At 42.9% G+C, this 19589-nt stretch overlaps 1 protein-coding gene across 2 annotated transcripts in view; it reads right to left on the bottom strand.

Annotated features, from left to right (window-relative positions):
• The window catches only part of PRR5L (proline rich 5 like), a 96311-nt gene that overhangs the window by 15992 nt on the left and 60730 nt on the right, over positions 1 to 19589 (bottom strand). For both annotated transcript variants that reach the window (XM_051964216.1, XM_051964218.1), the window contains exons 5-8: positions 16110 to 16167; positions 12894 to 12985; positions 3825 to 3965; positions 43 to 172 (exon numbers count right to left, since the gene is read on the bottom strand). In XM_051964216.1, the coding sequence (XP_051820176.1) occupies positions 43 to 172; positions 3825 to 3965; positions 12894 to 12985; positions 16110 to 16167 (421 nt within the window). The remainder of the gene's footprint in view (positions 1 to 42; positions 173 to 3824; positions 3966 to 12893; positions 12986 to 16109; positions 16168 to 19589) is intronic.

The following is a 19589-nucleotide window of genomic DNA, read 5'->3' as shown; positions in this document are numbered from 1 at the left end:
GGAGGCCCAGGGTCCCCACAGCCAGGGAGCTGCACCCCTTACCCAGTGTACAAGCAGCGCTTGAGAAGGCTCGCTCCCCACTGCCGGTGCCCAGAAAGGGAGACACAACCCGTTTCACCAGCTCCTCCAGCTGCAGGTAGCTCTCACTGGGGCCCGTGGGCTCGTGGACGCTCTGAAAAGCAACAACAAGGGTCAGAGCTCAGCCAGGCGGCCGCTGGCTTTGTACAGATGTGGCCCGGGGAGGGGAGCACCAGCTCCCTCTCATCACATAGCAATCCCGGAGGGGCTCTATTAAATACTATCTCAACTTTGGCTGTTCTGTCCATAATGCTCACCTCACTGCCAACCCTCTCCTTCATAGTGCTTGTTAAAGTTGGTGGAAGTTTGGAATTCATACATGTTACATACATGTGTAGGTACAAGACACATGGGAAAATAACAGGACTGAAGGATGCTAATGGGCAGCAGGTTCAACCCCTTTGTTTTACAAATGAGGAATTGTCACCCAAGACAGGAAAATGGCCAATCAAGATCGTGCGGCTCCTAAATAAGGGTAGTGACAAATAGTACGGGACGAGGTCAATGAAGGAAAAGAGAGCAAGGGGCAAAAAGGAAAATACAGGATAGGGTGGAAAAGTTCCAGAAAGAGAGACACTAACTCCAAGATGGTGAGGTTGCAAACAGTGTGACTTTGGCCAAGCTTTTGGCCCTTTTCCTTCTCTTTAAATGTGAGGTTGAGGAACTGAGAGATTACTAAAATCCCATCCAATATGAAATCTATAATCCCATTTTAGTAATCGTAACAATAGTTTTGGCCAAGCTTTTGGGTCTCAGTTTCCTTCTCTTTAAATATGAGGCTGAAGAACTAGGAGCTCACTAAGATCCCATCCAATATTAAATCTATAATCCTTTTTTTAGTAGTAATAACAATTTTGGCCAAACTTTTGGGTCTCAGTTTCCTTCTCTTTAAATATGAGACTGAGGGTCCAATCCAATGCTAAATCTATAATCCCATTTTAGCAATAGTAACAATAATCTTGGCCAAGCTTCTGGTTCTGTTTCCTTCTCTTTAAACATGAGGCTGAGGAACTAGGAGATCAAATAAGGATATGGAGCTCCATGGCTTCAAAGAGGGATGGGCCCTGCTCTGGCTCCAGGCCCCTAGGTTGCAAAAAGAGCCACTCGGGCTTCCCAGAGGAAACCATTTGCTAATTATCAAGGTTCCCCTTAAGCAGAAGGGGCTCCTTGGAATGGACTGAGTTTCCTATCTGTGGAGGTCTTCAATCAGAGACTAGATGGCCCCATGTTGGAGATATGGGGGAGGGGTTCTTGCTCAAACCAGACATCCTCCTCGGCCACTTTCTGTCACTCTGAGTCACCTCCCAAGGGACCCATGGGGTGGAGGAGGGGAGAGGCCTTCTCTCCCACAGGTGCCCCTCAGGAGAGCAGTTTCAACCACAAAACCGCCTTCTCTGGTTTTCAGGCCCAGGAATCGCTTTCAGTCACTTTTACTGCCTTTGTTATTTCTAAAGTGCCTTCCCCCCCTTTCAACAGCGGCTACAATCACCCCCACCCTGCACAGAAACCTCATGGAAGATGATAAATGATAGGAAAGTAGAGATCTGAGAACTGAGGCTGGCAGGGGGGCCCTTTCCCTGCTTGAGAAAGTGTCAGCGGGCCGGAAGGGGCTGCCCCTGCCCGGCCACAGCACCGGGTGGGGGCTGCCCCTCCAACGGCAGCGGTTCTTGGAAACACCTCAGAGTGTGTCCGTCCTAGCTGCCGGGAACAGGCCACCGGTCACGGACCACCCAGTGCTCGGGCTCGGGCCTCTCCCCAGGGGGCCACAGCCAGGCTGGAAGGCGACTTTAGTGCGGGCCAGGCCCTCGGAGACCTGCTATGTCCAAGCATCCGCTGGGACAGACCAGGAGGAGAGCTTCTCAGAAAGGGCTCTGGTGGGCTGTAAGCTCAGGGGGAATTCGGTGTAATAGCAATAATGAGAATAATAATAATGGTGATAATAAATAATAATTATGATAATATTCATATAAATAAATATAGGCATATATACATGTGAAAAATATTTTTATAGATAAATATATAGTAAAGTACTGAGCATAGAATCTGGCACACAGTGCCATACAAATATTACTATAGAAATATTAATACCAATAACTAGCATTTATATAGCACTTTAAGGCTTACAAAGTGCTTTAAGTATGCTACCTCATTCAATTCCCACAACAACCTTGAGAGGGAGAGGCTGCTGTCATCCCCTTTAAATTATGAGATCCTCAAGGGCAGGGATGTCTTTTTTTTAATTAATTGAATTTATGTATCTACAGTGAGTGACATATAGTAAGAACTTGATAGATTTTACAAATGAAGAAACAGATTGTAAAAGTTTTAGTCACTTGCACAGGGGGACGCAACTAAGTAAAGCGCAATGTTTGGCACACAGTAGGTACTTAATGTTTATTGAATGAATGAGAGAAGTCAGAAAGCCCAAGACACTTAAGCCTTAGACACTTCTATCTGTGGGACCCCAGGCAAGTCATTTCATCCTGTTTGCCTCAGTTTCCTTATCTGTAAAATGAGTTGGGGAAGGAAATGGCAAATCACTGTAGTATCTGTGCCAAGAAAACCCCAGTTGGGTTATATAAAGTCAGACACAGAAAGAGAGAGACAGAGACAGAGACAGAGAGAGATGGTGAGAAAAGAGAGACAGAGACACAGAGGGACAGAGAATTTTTGAAAAATCCATTGTTTTATAGTTGTAGTGTTATTTGTTCTGAAATTTTTTATCTTGTAATCTTACTATTCATTTTAGTATCAAGGTGAGAGTTTAGTGGATTAACTATTTCAAATGCATTGATTTTTATCAAAGGAACTTTCTTTCAAATCATCAAAATATTTTTAAAATATCTACATATTGTGTGAGTTGTTTTTATTTTCTATAAATTGTTTTGTCTGTTTAGGTTAGATATGTACACTGAAAGAGAGACAGACAACACAGAGAGAGACAGAGTCCCAGGAGTCTGCCCCCGATCTGACACCCCTTGGGGAGGCCCACCGCGCTCTGGGCCCAATCCCGGAACCTTCTTGTCTCAGGACTTAATCTCCCTTCCCCTGCCAAAGAATGTCCTGTCTTTCCATCTTTAATATGATAGGGGATGGGGAGTAAAGAAGTCTGATCCTCCTGTCTTCTCCCTGGGGAGGGTCTTAGGAAGACCAAATAGCCCAGAGGGGAGAGTACTCAGGGAGCCCTTCCTCAGACACTAAGCTGTGTGACCCTGAGCACCTCATTTTACCTCCATTTGTCTCAGTTTTCTCTTCTGTAAAATGGGGGTAGGAGTTGGATTCAAGGACCTCCCGGAACCCTTCCATCCTGAGATCCGGGAGTCTCTGACCACTTGAAGGTGAATCCAATAAAGGGACAAGTTGCCCACACTGAGGCAGGGATTGTGTCGTCCTTTTTCAGCACTCCACAAACTAGTGTTTTCTGAACCCAACAGGTGCATAATGAACATTTATTAGACTAAGAGAAAGTGCTTAACTGGGTGGAATAACAGATTTAATGGACTGGTTAAAAAAGCCCCCAAACAACACTAATTATGTCCTGGTGCTGGGTCCCATGCCCAACAATGAGAGGGGAATCCCAGAATTCCTGAGCTGGAAGGCATCTTCAGCTCCCCTCCCACCACCCCCCCCCAAACTCATCTCCCTGAATGAGAACATGGAAAGGTTAAAGCGACCTTGACCTAGCAGGCGGTCCAAGAGGGCCGCCCTGCCCCCTTCGCCAACCCAGATCACGCACCCAGACTCACCTGCAGAATGAGCAGCATCTGGACGATGGATGCCGGGACTTTGGTCTGCCCCACAGGAAGCATCTCCTCCAGCTTGATTTTTAGGAGAACGAGGTCCCGAAAGCCGAGCAGGGCAATTTGGCGGATAGTCAGCTCCTGCCCCTGAAGAAGAGAGGGGACCAGAGAGAAAGGTGAGAAGGCAAAAAGCCTCATTGACACGGGAAACCTTCCAGAGCCAGAGTGCAACTCTCCTGGACTTATCCCCATCTAGTCCAATCCAACCCAACCATTGGACGCCATGTTGCTTTATTCTGTTCTTCTCCATTCTCTATTCTTGGGCTCCCTCCTCATCCAGAATCTTCTATCCCTCTATTTCTTTCCAATTTACCCCAATTCATTCCAAAAGTCTCTACTGGGGAAAAGTTAGCTGTCCATTCCTGGATTCCCTCTATTTCTTTCCGATTTACTTCAATTCATTCCAAAAGTCTTTGCTGAGGAAAAGTTAGCTGTCCAGAGAGCAAAAGCCTCTCCACTGCCTCTGATTCCCTCTGTAACTCAGTAAGTCTTTTCATCTCAGTGGGCCTCCAATTTCATTTAAAATGAGGTCATATGGGTCTCTAAATTCAGTATTCCAGAACCTCAAAAGTCCCTTCTAGTTCTACAACTGTGATCCTGAGAAAAACCAGAGGAAATGGTCAATGCTAATGGCTAGCAATATTGCTCCCAATGCTGCAGGGAGAGGGGCCGTTTCCTTTCTGCGGAGGGAATGCTCCAGGTCACATTCGCTCTATGACAGAGAAGCAGGGTTTCCTCAAAAAGATCCTGGACATCGGCTTATTGCAAGAGGGAAGCTCTGACTCAGACCAAAAGGGTGATATCTGGGTGATCTCACCCATCTGGGGGACAGGGCACAGCTGCTGAGTCAGAGAAAATGAGGAAGAAGGGCTGTCGTTAAAGTTCATCTCGCCTATCTCCATGACTCCCCTCCCTCCCAAAACCAAACAGAGGTTCAGCTAGAGGCTCAGGACCAAAGAATCTTCGAACTGAAAGGGACCTTAGAGATCCCCTAAACCAATCCCTTCATTGTTCATGTAGGAAACTGAGCACGGCCAGGGGCTACCTAGAAACCAGAAATGGTTCTACCTTCTCCAAGGCCAAAAAAGCTTCTAACATCCCATAACTGCTCAGAGTTCTTTCTGGGAAGTATTTCCTTCATCTCTGAGCAATGTGCACCTTAAGCGGTACTTCCTGCAGGTAACCATCCCTGACACCTGGACTTGGAGAATGTCCCCTCTCCAAATACATAGAGCTCTCGGTGCTCATGTGCTCCTTCCTAATTTTTACTGCAATTATTGCTGTGTTTTAGACTCAGAGGTGGAAGGCCCTGGGGCCACCAGGAACCACCAGGTCCAGTCCTTAATCTCTAAGACACTCCTGACAGATCTTTCAAGAGATCTTCAAAGGGAAACTCACTGCTTCTCAGGCACTCGCATTGACAAGTCTCACTTTGCTTCTTTGTAATTTCAATTCAATTCAATTCAATAAATCTTTATTACAGGTCTACATTGTCTTTGCCTAAGTTGGTGCTGAGGATTGCTGTCCAATTGTGTCCAATTCTTCATGGCCCATTTGGGTTTTCTTTGCAGAGATACTGGAGTGGTTGGCCATTTTCTTCTCTAATTCACTTGACAGATGAGGAAACTGAGGTAAACAGAGTTAAGTGACTTGTACAGGTTCGCACAGCTAGCAAGTATCCGAGGCCAGATTTGAATTCAGGAAAACGAGGCTTCCTGATTCCAAGCCCAGGGCTCTATCCACTTTGCCCACAGAGATGCCTTTGCTGAAGATACGAAAAAAGTCCCATGTGCTCGATAATCTTAAAATCATGTGGAGGTTGGGGAGAGAGGAGAAGCAAATGCAAAATGAATACAAGGAGGAGTGGTAGCCTTAACAACCTGAGGAAACAGCAAAAGCCTCGTACAGGAGGTAGTAACTGAACTAAGTCTTCAAGAGAGATGGGAGTTCTGCCATGAGAAGGGAGAATATTCCATTCCATGAGAGACCGGCATACTGTGGCAAGGCATGGAGGCAGGAGAAAACATCTGGAGAAAATCAAGCATTCAATCGCTATCCACAGCCCCTGGGACACCTCTTCCAGGTGACCCTGCATCGAAAGCTCCTGGAGGACAGGAGCCTGTTACCTCTGTACCACTCATGAAGCTCGGAACCTAGCAGGTGCTTGATGGACATTTTAAAAACAGTATCTTATTTTTCTAAGTCCATGCAAAGAGTTTTCAATATCCATTTTTGTAAAAGGTTTTGTTCTAAATTTTTCTCCCTCCTTCCCTTCCCTTCCACCTCTCCAAGACAGCAATCTGAGATAAGTTAAATATGTGCAATTCTTTTAAACATATTTCTATATCTGTCTTGTTATGCAAGAAAAATCAGACCAAAGGGAAGCCTGACCATTTAATGGATAAACACCCACCCAAGCTTCATGTTAACAGAACAGCCCCTCGTCTGCCCGCAGCTCAGAGTGAACTGAAAACCTGGGAAGGAGGGGTAGAAAACTGGCAGAGGCAGGGTCCATTTCCCTCCTTTCTAGGATCGCTGCCCACCCAGAGGAGAGCCAGTAAAGGGGCCTCTTGGCACAAGGCTTAATGGCATTAGAGATTTTTAAAGGAGGAAAATTCTTTCCATTGTTTAATTTTTCACTTGGTTCTGAGAAACGTAATCTATATGTTTCCCCGGCCTAACCCTCTCCCGGGGAGATCAGATGTTATCACAAAACCCAGGAATTCTTATCACGTGTGCTGCAGGTAAGGGGGGGGCATTATCAGTGCAGATGCCAGGGAAAAGCATTAGTAATAAAAACTACCATTATCATTCATAATCACACTTAGGTAATTATGGGTAATTACAATGATTATAACTCACAGAAATACATTTGTATATTTTGGTGTAATTTTTACCTTCACAAAGAACTTTCCGAACTCTACAATTGGCTTTGAAGCCTGGGAAGTACCCTTGGAGATAATCTGGTCCAAATCTGTGTATTATGGTGTCATTTTTACCATCACAAAGAACTTCCCAATCATCATAATTGACTTTGACACTTGGAAGTACACTTGGAGATAATCTGGTCCAAATCTGGATATTTTGGTGTAGTTTTTACCATCACAAAGAACTTCCCAATCATCATAATTGACTTTGACACCTGGAAGTACCCTTGGAGATAATCTGGTCCAAATCTGGATATTCTGGTGTAGTTTTTACCATCACAAAGAACTTTCCAAACATCATAATTGTCTTTGGAGATAATCTGGTCCAAATCTGTAATATTTTGGTGTAGTTTTTACCACCACAAAGAACTTTCTGAACACTACAATTGACTTTGAAGCCTGGGAATACACTTGGAGATAATCTGGTCCAAATCTGTCATTTTAAAAATAAGTAAACTGAGCCCCAGAGAGTGAGACTTGCCCACAGACCCATCAATAACGTGGACCAGTGGACATCAGCTCTTGGAACCCGCAAGCCTGAGAGATCCCAGGGCTAATTTCAGAGTGTACCCCTCTTGGAGCTACTGCTTGTGGCTTGAGCTAGAGATGAAACATAAGTCTATAGAAATGGGAAAAGAGGAAGGAAATAGAGATGGCATCAAACTCTACAAGGTTCTCAGCAAAAATAAAAGTGGGAAACAAAAAAAGGAAAGCAAGAGAACGCAGTTCTTGGATCCCTAGTGCCTGATGAGGTGCAAAAGTAGTGGAATTCTGCATAATGTCACCAGAATTCCAGGCTGGAACCCCAGTCCAGTTCTTCCTTTGGGAGCCTTTCAACGAAGGAGCTATTGCAAAGTGACATATTGTAAATCCTGTTACAAAATTCCCAAGGACTGAGCCAGAGGCCTGCGATCACAGATTGAGAGCCAAGAGGAATTTTAGAGGCTACCATTCATGTTGTGGCTGAGGGAACTGAAAGCTAGAGAGGTGATGGGACTGAGGTCATCAAGAGACAGCATCTGAATCCAGATCCTCTGACTTAAGGCTGGTGAGCTTTCTACTAAAGAGAGGTCCAGAGAAATAAAAGGATGTGCCCCAGATGGCGCCATGGATTTAGAGCTAAGCCGGCACTTGAACCGAGGTCTCTTGGTATCCTGTTCTTGCATTTGTATTCCCAGAGATTAGCCCAATTTCTAAGACATATTCAGTACTTATTCTCACCACACCCAATTTTTCTTGTACACAGCATCTGAGACAGAGTAGATGCTTAATTATATGAGTATATGAATATGTTATATTAGTATATACATTTGAATACATGAGTATATGAATATAAGCATACAATAGGAAATATAAGAATATATATGAAGGGGCAGGTAGATGGTGCACTGAAGTCAGGAAGACCTGAGTTCAAATCCAGAATCAGACACTTAACACTTACTAGCTGTGTGACTGAGCAAATCACGGAACCCAATTATCTCATTAAAAAAAAATATATAGAATATTGATTTAATTTAGTATTACCTTCTTATTAACCAGATAGTCTCACTGTAGTATCTGGCTTTTTTTTATGGGGGGGGAGAAAGAGTAAGGGGTTGAGACCTGTGATTTCATCAATGAGAAAACTTCCTCCCTGGATAAAGTTCAGCAAGTTATCTCAGAGTATTACAGTCCCAGAGATGACAGGATTACAGAAGGGAATCTGAAGGGGTTATATTTTATAACAGAAAAGGCTGCGGTCCAAGATGGTCAAGTTATTTGTTCAAGATCTCATGGGCAACAGGCAAAAGGATTTGCACCCAAGCTTTTGATTGCAGAAGCAGAGCTCTTTCCAGTGATTTGCTCATTGTTAGGACACTAGGATATATCTAAGGAGACCCTGGGCCCATATATTCCTCACTTCCAAGGTCAGCCGTTCCCCACATTGCTTCTGGTATCCCTGGGAGGATCCGGCTGGTTCTGGTTATTTCCCGGAACCATCCAGTCTCTTCATGTATCTTGGGATGGGCATGAACGGTTACAGTATTTGCCCTATAAAAAAAGGTTAAAGTGTTGCCTTTAGGGCTTCCGGGGTCCGTGTTAAATATTACATTTATGATTTTTTTTTGAGGACTTAAAATTTATAACAAACCGGGGGAGGATATAAAAATCGTGACCCGTATTTCCGGTGCTTAAAGAAAAGGTCGAACCAAAGTTGGAGGCCCCAGAAGGGTGCGATCCCATCCAGTGTCCCAACACCAGGAATCTTGCTGTGGCAGAAGGTTTGTCTGTCCTGCCCTGCCCTGCCCCCCTCACCCCCTAGAATTCCTTAAAGGCACAAAGGCTTTAACTTTGACTCCTTTTCTTCAGGAAAACTCTGGCCTTGGATTTTGCTTTGGAGTCATTTTATAGTAGGGCGGGAGTCCCGGGCTCACCAATATGAACTCTAAACTAGTTAATCATTCATTCCTCAGAGGATTATTGCAGCCCTTCTGAGGGGTATCCAGCCATGAAAAAGAGCCCCCTCCTAAGCTAGGACCCGCATTAAAGAAAAATGCCATAAAAAGTCATCAAATCATCAAATCCCTCCAGAATTTTAAGCTCCTTTTTTATATATTAAAAAAAAAATCCAAAACACATAAAGTCTCTCTTACCCAAAGGATAGTCCAGTATCTCCTGGTTAAGCATGAGGAAAGACAAAAAGCAAAGAGCAAACGGTTTCATTAAACACACGTGAGATGATAACGTCGGGGACCGTACAGCGAGAGTTGGAAGGGGTCTCACAAGCCATCCTCCAGCCCCACCACGTCACCGAGCAGGAAACGAGACCCAGGGGAAAAGAGGTGGGTGGGTTCCAGCAGGGTGTGAGCCAAGAATTCTCGGCTCTGCCGTGAGCAGGGTGTCAATCACCCCATGATGACCAATCACGCCATCTCACTGACGCTGGCTCAGAGAAACCGAGCACTGTGCTCATTATCACACAGTAACAAACAACACATCTGGGATTCGAAATCAGGGCCCCCATCCCCAGGCCTCCTTCCCATGGTACTGCCCTCACTACCAGATAGTTCTAAAGGGCCTCCGAGGTCATTAGGGAGGCCTCTCAGTAAATAAGAGTGCCAGAAACACCTGAATTCAAATCTGGCTTGATATTCACTACCTGAGCAAGTCACTCAACCTCTGCCTGCCTCAGTTTTCTCATCTGTAAAATGGGAATAATAATAACACTATCTCCCAGCATCATTTTGAGGATCAAATAAGGCAATATTTGTAAAGCACTTTTATTGTTTTACAATTTTACTTATTTTTATTTATTTATTTTATTATTAGCTGTCAAATACTACACAAATACTAGCTATTGCATGATTATAGAAGAAACTGAGGTTGGATAAACAAAATGATAACAGGAAAAGACAGGGACATCATTTGAACTCAAGATTCCTGGGCTCCAGGGCCAAGACTCTTTCCATTATATGTGTGGTACATAATGATGGTAAAAGCCCACCTCTGCATAGTGTTTACCATTAATAAAGTAAGTCCTGTAGGTAAGTGCTGAGTTCTCTCACAGCACTGTAGAGTCGGAGCTTGTAAGGGGTGCTGGGGGTCACCCTGTCAACTTTCCTTATCCTATGGAGGAAGAATGATGCAAGTCCCTCCACCAGGGCAGATAAGCCTCTATAATAACACACAAGGTCTCCCTGTCAATTCCATAACACATTTATTATGTGTCCCCCTGGGGGTTCCCTAGAGATTCCCAAACCCAAAAATGGGAGACCTGGCCTTCAAAGAGCTTCCATTCTACTTGTGGTGGGAAATTTTGAATAAACATAAAGTAATTCATGGGATCAAAGTAAGAGGAGACAGTAAGGCATGGTGAACAGACTTGGGTCAGGGAAGAGCTAGGTTGATGTGCTGCCTTTGACATGAATTAGCTAGATGACCCAGAACAAGTCACTAAACCTTGTGCTCAAGACAACTCTCTATTGGGGGGCCCAACTCTATCATCAGCTGTGGAAGGACTTTCCACAACTGGGAGCTCCTTGATTGGACAAAATTACAAAAATTCCCAGACAGGAAAAATAATTAGGAGATGTCCCAGGCAACCCTCTGTGCTATACACCAATTAGTAACTTATACTCATGGAGGGAGTTTTCATACTAAGAGCTCCTTATACCAATGAAATCATATATATAAACCAAAAACAAATAGGAATAAATGCTGACATTTAGGGGGTGAGGGAAGAATAAGGTAGAATCAGGTACCTGAAGCACTATCATGGACCCCAAAGTCATTACCTGAGACTGGAAAGGACTTCAGTCATCATTTAATCCAACCAAGAACTGACAAAATCCTACTAAAGTTCTATCTTAACGCTTTTGTAGCAACTGACAAAAAATCCCGGTAAAACAATCCTGCTAACAAATTGTAGATAAACTAGGGTCCAGGAGATCAGCTGATTCAAGGTTTCTGAACCATTCACTCAGTAATAACCTGGTCGGGAGCCCCACTAGTCCCGCCCCATTTGATTTTTAATTGCCCTTCAGTGAAGGGGAACCCCTTTACCTCCTAAGGCAGCTGTACTTTTGGAGAGCTCTAATGATTAGGAAGTTTCTTTTAATATCCAACAAATTGTAACTGATGAATGTTAATGGGAAGTATACAGGTGGGGGCTCATAAGCTATAGACCCAGGTCTTCCTTCTAGGAGCAAATCCCTAGAGATTCAACTCACAAATGCAAATGAAAGCTAAGCTAATATCGCCAATAGGAGTGCTACAAAAGTATTAAGGTAGGACTTTGGAAGGGAGGTAGAAGTAACATTATTTCCATTTTGCAAATGAAGAAACAGACTTGCTGTAGTAAGCCTCAAGCTCCAGGACTGCCAACTCTGAATTCAATGCTTTTTTCCATCATGTCCCATACAAACAGTGTTCCCATTTATTCTAAGAATGTTTGGGACTTTCACCAGATGTGCAAGGGTAAGATGCCCCACGCTGGTATTCCTATACCCTCCCTCACACACCAACCGCCAAAAGTGGCTCTTTAATCCTATTGCCTATGCATGTAGCCATCTCCTCTGCCTAGGGATATGGGTACAAGGGATGTCAGAGCTCCCCCCATTCCACTAAAGACTAAATAAGAATCCTCTCTAGGACATCTGAAAAGTATATCCATCCATTCAGCTCCACATATGCCCATGTGTCCATTTGGGTTTCTGTCTATCTCTTCAACTATGCTCACTTATATCTGTGCAGCATTCACTATCTCCACCCTTCCCTCCTGTCCCATGGTAGACCATAAACTCAAAGGCCAGGACTGGTTTATTTTATGTTTTTGTACCCCCAAACTCCAGGGATGAGGAAATCACTACTTTTAGAACCAGCCCACTCCATTTTGGGAATACTTTCAATATGAGCCAGCTCATCCTTTAATCAAACAGAAAGACTCAACAATTATCTTCGATCTAAAATTCTGAGATTGGTGGCAAACTCTGCGTCTACCTCCTGGGTTTGGGTGGGGAAAATAAGAGAATTTTCAAGGATTTTAAAAAAAGACACAAGAGAATCAAATCCTTTCCCCATCTTCTTTGCCTTCTACACTTTATTTGAAATGTAGGGTACACAATAGGGAGTAAGAACTCCCAGCATTCAACGGTATAGATGTGAGTAATCAAAGAAATGTGATAGTTCTCTTCTGAGTCAGAGCTGTTTGCTGAAAACAGCACCAGAGATCTGAGGAAGATAACAGAACACCTCAAATTGATGGCCCACATCTAAGCTTGCAACTCACAGATTCCAGTTAATTAATAATTAGTAAAACAGCAATAATGGCAGCTAACATTTATATCCTACTTTATTGTCTCACTTGATCTTTATAATAATCCCAGGAGGGAGATACTATAATTATACCCATTTTACAGATGAATGAATTGAGTTGTGACTTATGGTCATCCCACTAGACACTGTTTAAGGGAGGATTTGAATTCAGGTCTGCCATCTGATTCCACGTTCAATGCTATGGCTACTACTTTTCCTACTCCGCCACACAACCTGGATGCCAATGGGATGGGAAGAACAGTCACAATTATTTTATGATGAATTTTTAACTGACCTGAACAGGGTAAAATATTGCCTGTAGGGTTGGGAGAGTCTCTGTGAAGAAGTGATCCCATACTTCGGCCAGAAGGTCAATTCGATTTTTACCTAGATGTGGGAAGACAGGACAATCAGAGATAAAGAAAAGAATTGTCAATTATTATTTGTGTGCGCCATCTTCCTCAATTCCATTTTAACCACATATTAATTTCCTTCCAGAGCACAGCTCAACAGTTACATCTTACGTAAGACCTTTTGGGGGCTCTCTCTGCTATTTACCAATTTTAAACTGACTTTGTATTTCTGTATTTGTTTGACATGCAGTAAGCACTTAATAAATGTCTATTCAACTGTCTGTCTGCCTATTAGACTATTCACCTATCCATCCATCTGTCTGTATTTCTATCTTTTCAATTGGTATATCTGCTGCATTTTCCCTCTCAACCCCTTCATTCCTGTCCCCTGGTAGAACATAAATTTATTAAGCTCAAAAGCTTAGGACTATTTCATTTTGTGTTTTTATATCCCCATAAAGTGGCACTTGAGTTGAGCAATGAAGCAACCAAGGGATTCTAAGAGACGGAGGAAGTGCAGTTCAGGCAAGAGGCACAGCTAGGTCAAAGATGTGGAGGTAGGAGATGGAATGGTCCATAGATGCAGCAAGCAGACCAGCTCCCAGAATACAATAAAATTGACAGAGCCAGAATGGAACTGTTCAGATTAAAGAATCGGATTTTTTAAGGGTACAAAGAAAGAAACATTCATAGAGCAAACTGATTTAGGGAACCTTAAAGATCATCTAGTGTAGTCCCCTTATAATGAAGAACAAAGCAAAGAGAGATTGAGTAATTCTAAGTGAATTCCCAGTTCCTCCCAAGTGGGGAAGTAGAAGGGCTGAGATTCGAATCCAGTTCTCCTTACTCCCAAACCAAAGCTTTTCCTTTTACTCCAAACTGCCTTCCAGGACCTTAATAACACAACATATGAAGTCCATCACTTAAAACTCATTAAAGCCTATGAGAATGAGAATGCATCATTTAAAAATGGGACTCTTATTTAAAGACCATCAGGGAAGGACATTCCACTAGGAGAAATGCTTCCTTGCGCCTAATCTAATTTCCTCAGGCCCTCATTTAAATTCTCTTAGATCTGAAACTCGTTTCCGAGGGGTGGAGAGCTGAGGTCATTGTTCTTAAGTCTTATCCTTCTATGGAATGAACAAGATGACCCTTGAGAGCTAAAACTTGGGAGAATGACTAATGAGTGTACCACTGACGGGAACAGATAATTTGGTGGAAGAAGGAATTTTTTTTTTCTTAAAAGTCCTATTAAAGGTGATTCATGATTAGAAATGCCAATTCTGATGAACAACAAAAACCGTAACAAAACTCACATTTACACAGTCCACCGACCTACTTCGGCCCCTTTTCATCTTCTACCTGGACTACTGTGATCACCTCCTACCTAGTATCTCTGCCTCTGGCTTCTTGAATCTCCAATCCATCCTTCCTCAGCTGCCAAAGTGACTAATGATTATTTCTAATGTGTAAATCTGATTGGGTCACCTCCCTGCTCAATAACTAGCAATGGCACCATATTACCCCTAGGACCAGAGACGACCTCCTCTGACTGATTTTCTTACCAACCTCATCCCAGCCTACCTTTCCATTCTCATGACACATTATTGCCTTTCCTCATGTTCTCTACAATCCACACACAGTACACACACACACACACACACACACACACACACACACACACACACAAATTCTAATGGAGGAGACAACTAGATACATAGTAGATATGTGTATGTGTTTACTATGTATCTAGCTGTCGCCTCCACTAGAATGTAAACTCCCTGAGGGCAGGTACTATTTTATTTTCGTCTTTGTATGGTCAGAGCACAATACCTAGCAAAAGTTTTTTTTTTTTTTTTAATGCCTTTTTGTTGTTGCTTTAAAGCTCATAAAAGTTTCTCCTTATAACAAGCAGGTGATATTGGTAGTGCAAAGCCATCATTGCCATTTTAGAAACATATAAACCAGGGATTTGGAAAGTTAAAGTGACTTGTCTAGGGTTGTCCAAACAATAAATATGAGAACCAGGACTTAATCTAATTAGTTTGCCACAAACAACAAAAATGACAAACAAAACAAGGGAGGCGGAGTTTTCCCCAACTATGGAAAAATGAATTAACAAATGAGCAAAGACAATGCTTTTGTTCTGTGTCCTCTGAAGCCTCCCCAAAGGTTCCCCCCGCCACACATCACTCTCGGAGAGAAGCACAACAGTTGTCATCTCCTAACCCCAGATTCACCCATAATTGTCCAAAAATATCTTAGCTAATACAAAGCTGAACAGAAAGTCCCTGGCAGAAAAACAACTCCCTTTCATTCAGAAGGGTCGATGAATGAAGCCGTCGGCTTAATCAAATATTGTGATTACTTTAGAGTTACCATAAATGAGCCATCAGTTTTTAAAGCCTTGTCATACAATAAAACATGCAATCCTGAAACTCGTTAGATTATAATTTAATCTGTGATGTATGATGCTATAAAAAGAGCAGGGGGTGGGGGTTAATCAGAATATTTGGTTCGTGCTTCTGTTCTTCTAGTTATAACTGTATGAGCTCAAAGGGATCGATTCACCCTGCTTCAGTTGAGTAAAATGCAGGGCAGGAGTAACTACAGCTAAGATATCTCTCTGGCTTTCAGTCTTATGATCCTATAGTATTTATGTTCACCTCAAGGTCTGCTTTAATTCATCAGCTCTAGCTGATGGTACGCAAAATGTCAAGTACCTTCCTGCCCTTCCTCTTCTCCCACCCCCAGTTCTTCAGTTATTTCTAGGGCAGTTAGGCTTTTCTCCCAGAAGGCTCACCCATGACTCACTAGGTATAGCCCACACCACATGTAAAACCAAGAAAGGGACTTTACCTCTGCTGATAATGGTTTGCCAGAGGCAGGGGGAAAGCCTGTGGACATCAATTGTTATTTATTGACCTAGATAATGGAGTTGATTGAGATCTGTGTTTGCTCTCGAGAGGCCAAGAAATTAGGTCAGTTCATATTAAGACATGAAGAGATCACGAGCACAAGTCAGATGGTGCCCTGAAAGCTCTGTTCCCAGGAGCCAAGGAATCTTGGACAGCTGAGGACAGATGCGTCCCAGCTGTTCGGACATCCCAGGCTGCCTCTGTCCACCCACATCCAGAAGGGTCCCTCTTACTCGCCTTCACACAGGTGAACCTTCTCTTCCACAAACAGGAGCCCCTTAGCAAGCAGCTGGTTCTGCCAAGAAATAAGAAAGAACAGAACAGAAACGTTGGCGATTTCAGAGAATATTTATGAGTCCAGCAAAGATCTTGGAACGTAACAAAATGGCAGAGATTTGGCTTGGAGTGTTCACCTATCAGAAATATCCAATTTCTCCCATAGGAAAAACAATATCGCAGAATTTTCCTCCTTTCTTTACAGAGATAGGGGACTGTGAGTAGAGAATATTGCATATATTGTCATACCACAATATAGTATATACAGTAATGTATTTTCCTCCCTTCTATACAGAGACAGGAGACTCTAAGTAGAGAATATTGCATATAGTATCACACCACAATATAGTATATACAGCAATGTATTTTCCTCCCTTCTTTACAGAGGCAGGGGACTCTGAGTAAGGATTATTGCATATATTATCATGCCACATTTCAGGGGTCCTTAAACTACAGCCCATGGGCCAGATGCAGCAGCTGAGGACATTTATCCCCCTCATCCAGGGCTATGTAGTTTCTTTATTTAAAGACCCACAAAACAGTTTTTGTTTTTATTATAGTCTGGCCCTCCAATAGTCTGAGGGACAGTGAACTGGCCCCCTATTTTAAAAGTTTGAGGACCCCTGGTATGGACAATAATGTATTTTCCTCCCTTCTTTACAGAGATAGGGGGCTCTGAATAGGGATTATTGCATAGTGTCACACCGTTCTGATGAGTTATCTTGCTGAATTGCTCTTTTATTCACTGTTCCAAGACAACTTGCTGGAGAGGGTAGCTATATTCCAGAAATGAAGGCAATATAGCAATTAATGATAGTAACAAAAACTGACTCTACTGTCCCTCTTGGTCCACAACTGAGAGATTAGCTTTTTCCTTCTATAAGCAAGGCAAAAATTATCCCCCATTCTACTTGGCAGCCACCTTCCAAATGACATTTATCCCTTCTCCCCTTAGAGCTCCTCTTTACATGTCCCCTATTTGAAGGTAAGCTCTCTGAGGGCAGGCACTGTTTGGTTTATATTCCTATTGCTTGGCACAAAGTCAGCATTCAAAAGGGATTCCCATCGATTTATTATCTATTTATTTATCATCCACTTATCTCTCCATCTTTCCTTCTATCTCCCTATCTATCTCCCCATATAACTATCTGTCCATTCATCTGGACCACTGAATCTGTCCGTTTCAATAGTTAGAACAATTCTACTTTTTGTTGGGCTGTCTTTTATTTAAGCTCCAGATCTCATAAGGAATAAAGGCGATTAACGTGCCCCAAAGGGGAAAATTTTAGCACAGGGGTTTCCAATATGAAGCAAGCATATCCTAAGAAAGCATGAGAACCTCATCAAGGGGGTATGGGTGGGCCATATCTGATAAAAAGCATTATTATATTTGATAAATAACTATATTATCCCATTACAAGCACTTCTTCTGTTTTGTTTTGTTTACAAATGCATGATAAACTCTGGAATTTGTTTCTTTTAATACTGAACGGACCGTAGGAGGAAGGTTCATGAAAGCCAAAGGGTACAGAGCCTGAAAAGGGCAGAACCGTTAAGGACATAAAATTCCCCATCTCCTATTTCTGGGCAGAACTTGGGAAGGTTTACAAAGAACTTTTCTCACGATAGTTCCATGAGGATACACGATAGGTATATATGTATGGGTGGTTCCCAATCTTCATTTTCATTCAATGGGAATTTATATGTGTGTATATGTATATTTGCACACACACACACACACACACACACACACACAGGATTTGAATCTCTTCTGCTGGTGAGTCCAGTTTTCCTTCTGCCTCAAGGTTAATTTGGGATGACTCCCAAAGCTCTTCCATACCTGCTTTGGAGAAGGGAGAAACCGAGGTCTAAGTAGAATATATCGATTATTTCATGGTAACCAGTGGGGAGAAGGATAGATTTAAAAACTCATAGGGGCAGCTTAGGGAAGAAGATTAAAGTCAAGGATGTGAGCAGGGACCAATCTTATCAAGGGGGTCTCAAAAAGCCAGTTATGGTAGTATGTCAATGAAAAGCATCCCATATTTAGAGTGTGAGGATTCAGATTTGAATCCTGGCTCCGCTTACCTGCTAGCTGAGGAAGCCTGGGTAAGTCACCTATTATTTGACCCAAACTTTCAGCTTTAAAATAAGGGGAAGGGACCAGCTAGGTGGTACAGTAGATAGAGCACTAGCCCTGAAGTCAGGAGGACCTGAGTTCAAATCTGACCTCAGACACTTAACACTTTCTGGCTGTGTGACCCTGGGCAAGTCATTTAATTCCAATTGCCTCAGCAAAAACAAATTTAAAAATAAAATAAGGGAGAGGGGGAGACTGGCTTCAAGGATCTCTAAGATCCCTTCTAGCTCTGAATCCATAGATTCAGTCTCCCACATAGTACTTTGCACATAGTAGGCACTTCATAAGTGTTTGCTGAATTGGATTTGTGTTGCAAAAAGGAAGACAGACATATGGGCAAGTAGCACCCCTGACATAACCGAACAAAGTACTCATTTTACCATGTTTGTTGGGACTTGTTCTTTGCAATGACCCCTGAGCTCATTTCCCTCTCACTTGGTTCTCCTGGCCCAAAGCACTGAGTTTGGGAACTGAACACCATGTAATTATAATAACTCAGCTTGGCTCTGAGAAGACTTGAGAAACTGCCTAGCTCTCACAGCCTAGGCAACTTTGGATACTTCCCTTTATCTCCTGGTCTAGAGCAGGGCTTCTTAAACTTTTTCTACTTAATGACCATTTTCGCCCAAAAAAATTTTGCGTGACCTCAGATAGATAGGTATATAAAATAGGTATACAAGCCAAACATTTGCTGATAATAAGCCATAATTTACAACCCCACATAGGACACCCATATGGGATAGTTTAAACCGCAGTTTAAGAATCTAGAGTCTAGAACCCTGAGATCCACTCTACTTGATTTGTGTAGGAAGTGCATTCAATGAGACAGAGCTGCACAAAGTCATCGTCCCAGCCAAGTCCTGTGGGCAGGACAAAAGCCAGGATGCTTGGTGATGGCCAGGAGGCCGTGGGTGACCCAGTCACTCCATAACACCTGCTTCAGCCGCCCTCACAGCCTTGGAACAAATTGTTCTCATCTGCCTGTTCTGCATCCAGAAAAAAGACCAGGGAATTTGAATGTAAATCAACACATGCTGTGTTCACTTCTTTTCTTTCTTTCTCTCTCTCTCTCTCTCTCTCTCTCTCTCTCTCTCTCTCTCTCTCTCTCTCTCTTCTCTCTCTCTCTCTCACATGGTTTTTCCCTTTCATTCTGATTTTTCTCTCCCACCATGATTCATAAAGCAATGGGTATATAAAATAAATAATTTTTAAAAACAAAAGAAAGAAATCAGCCCAGAGAGAAGGGTGACTTGCCTAAATAACTACAACTGGCACACAGGATGATCAACCCAGAGGATGGA

The sequence above is a fragment of the Antechinus flavipes genome, chromosome 6 (assembly GCF_016432865.1).
Source record: "Antechinus flavipes isolate AdamAnt ecotype Samford, QLD, Australia chromosome 6, AdamAnt_v2, whole genome shotgun sequence".
NCBI lineage: Eukaryota > Metazoa > Chordata > Mammalia > Dasyuromorphia > Dasyuridae > Antechinus > Antechinus flavipes.
This window is presented reverse-complemented; position numbering and strand designations above follow the sequence as displayed.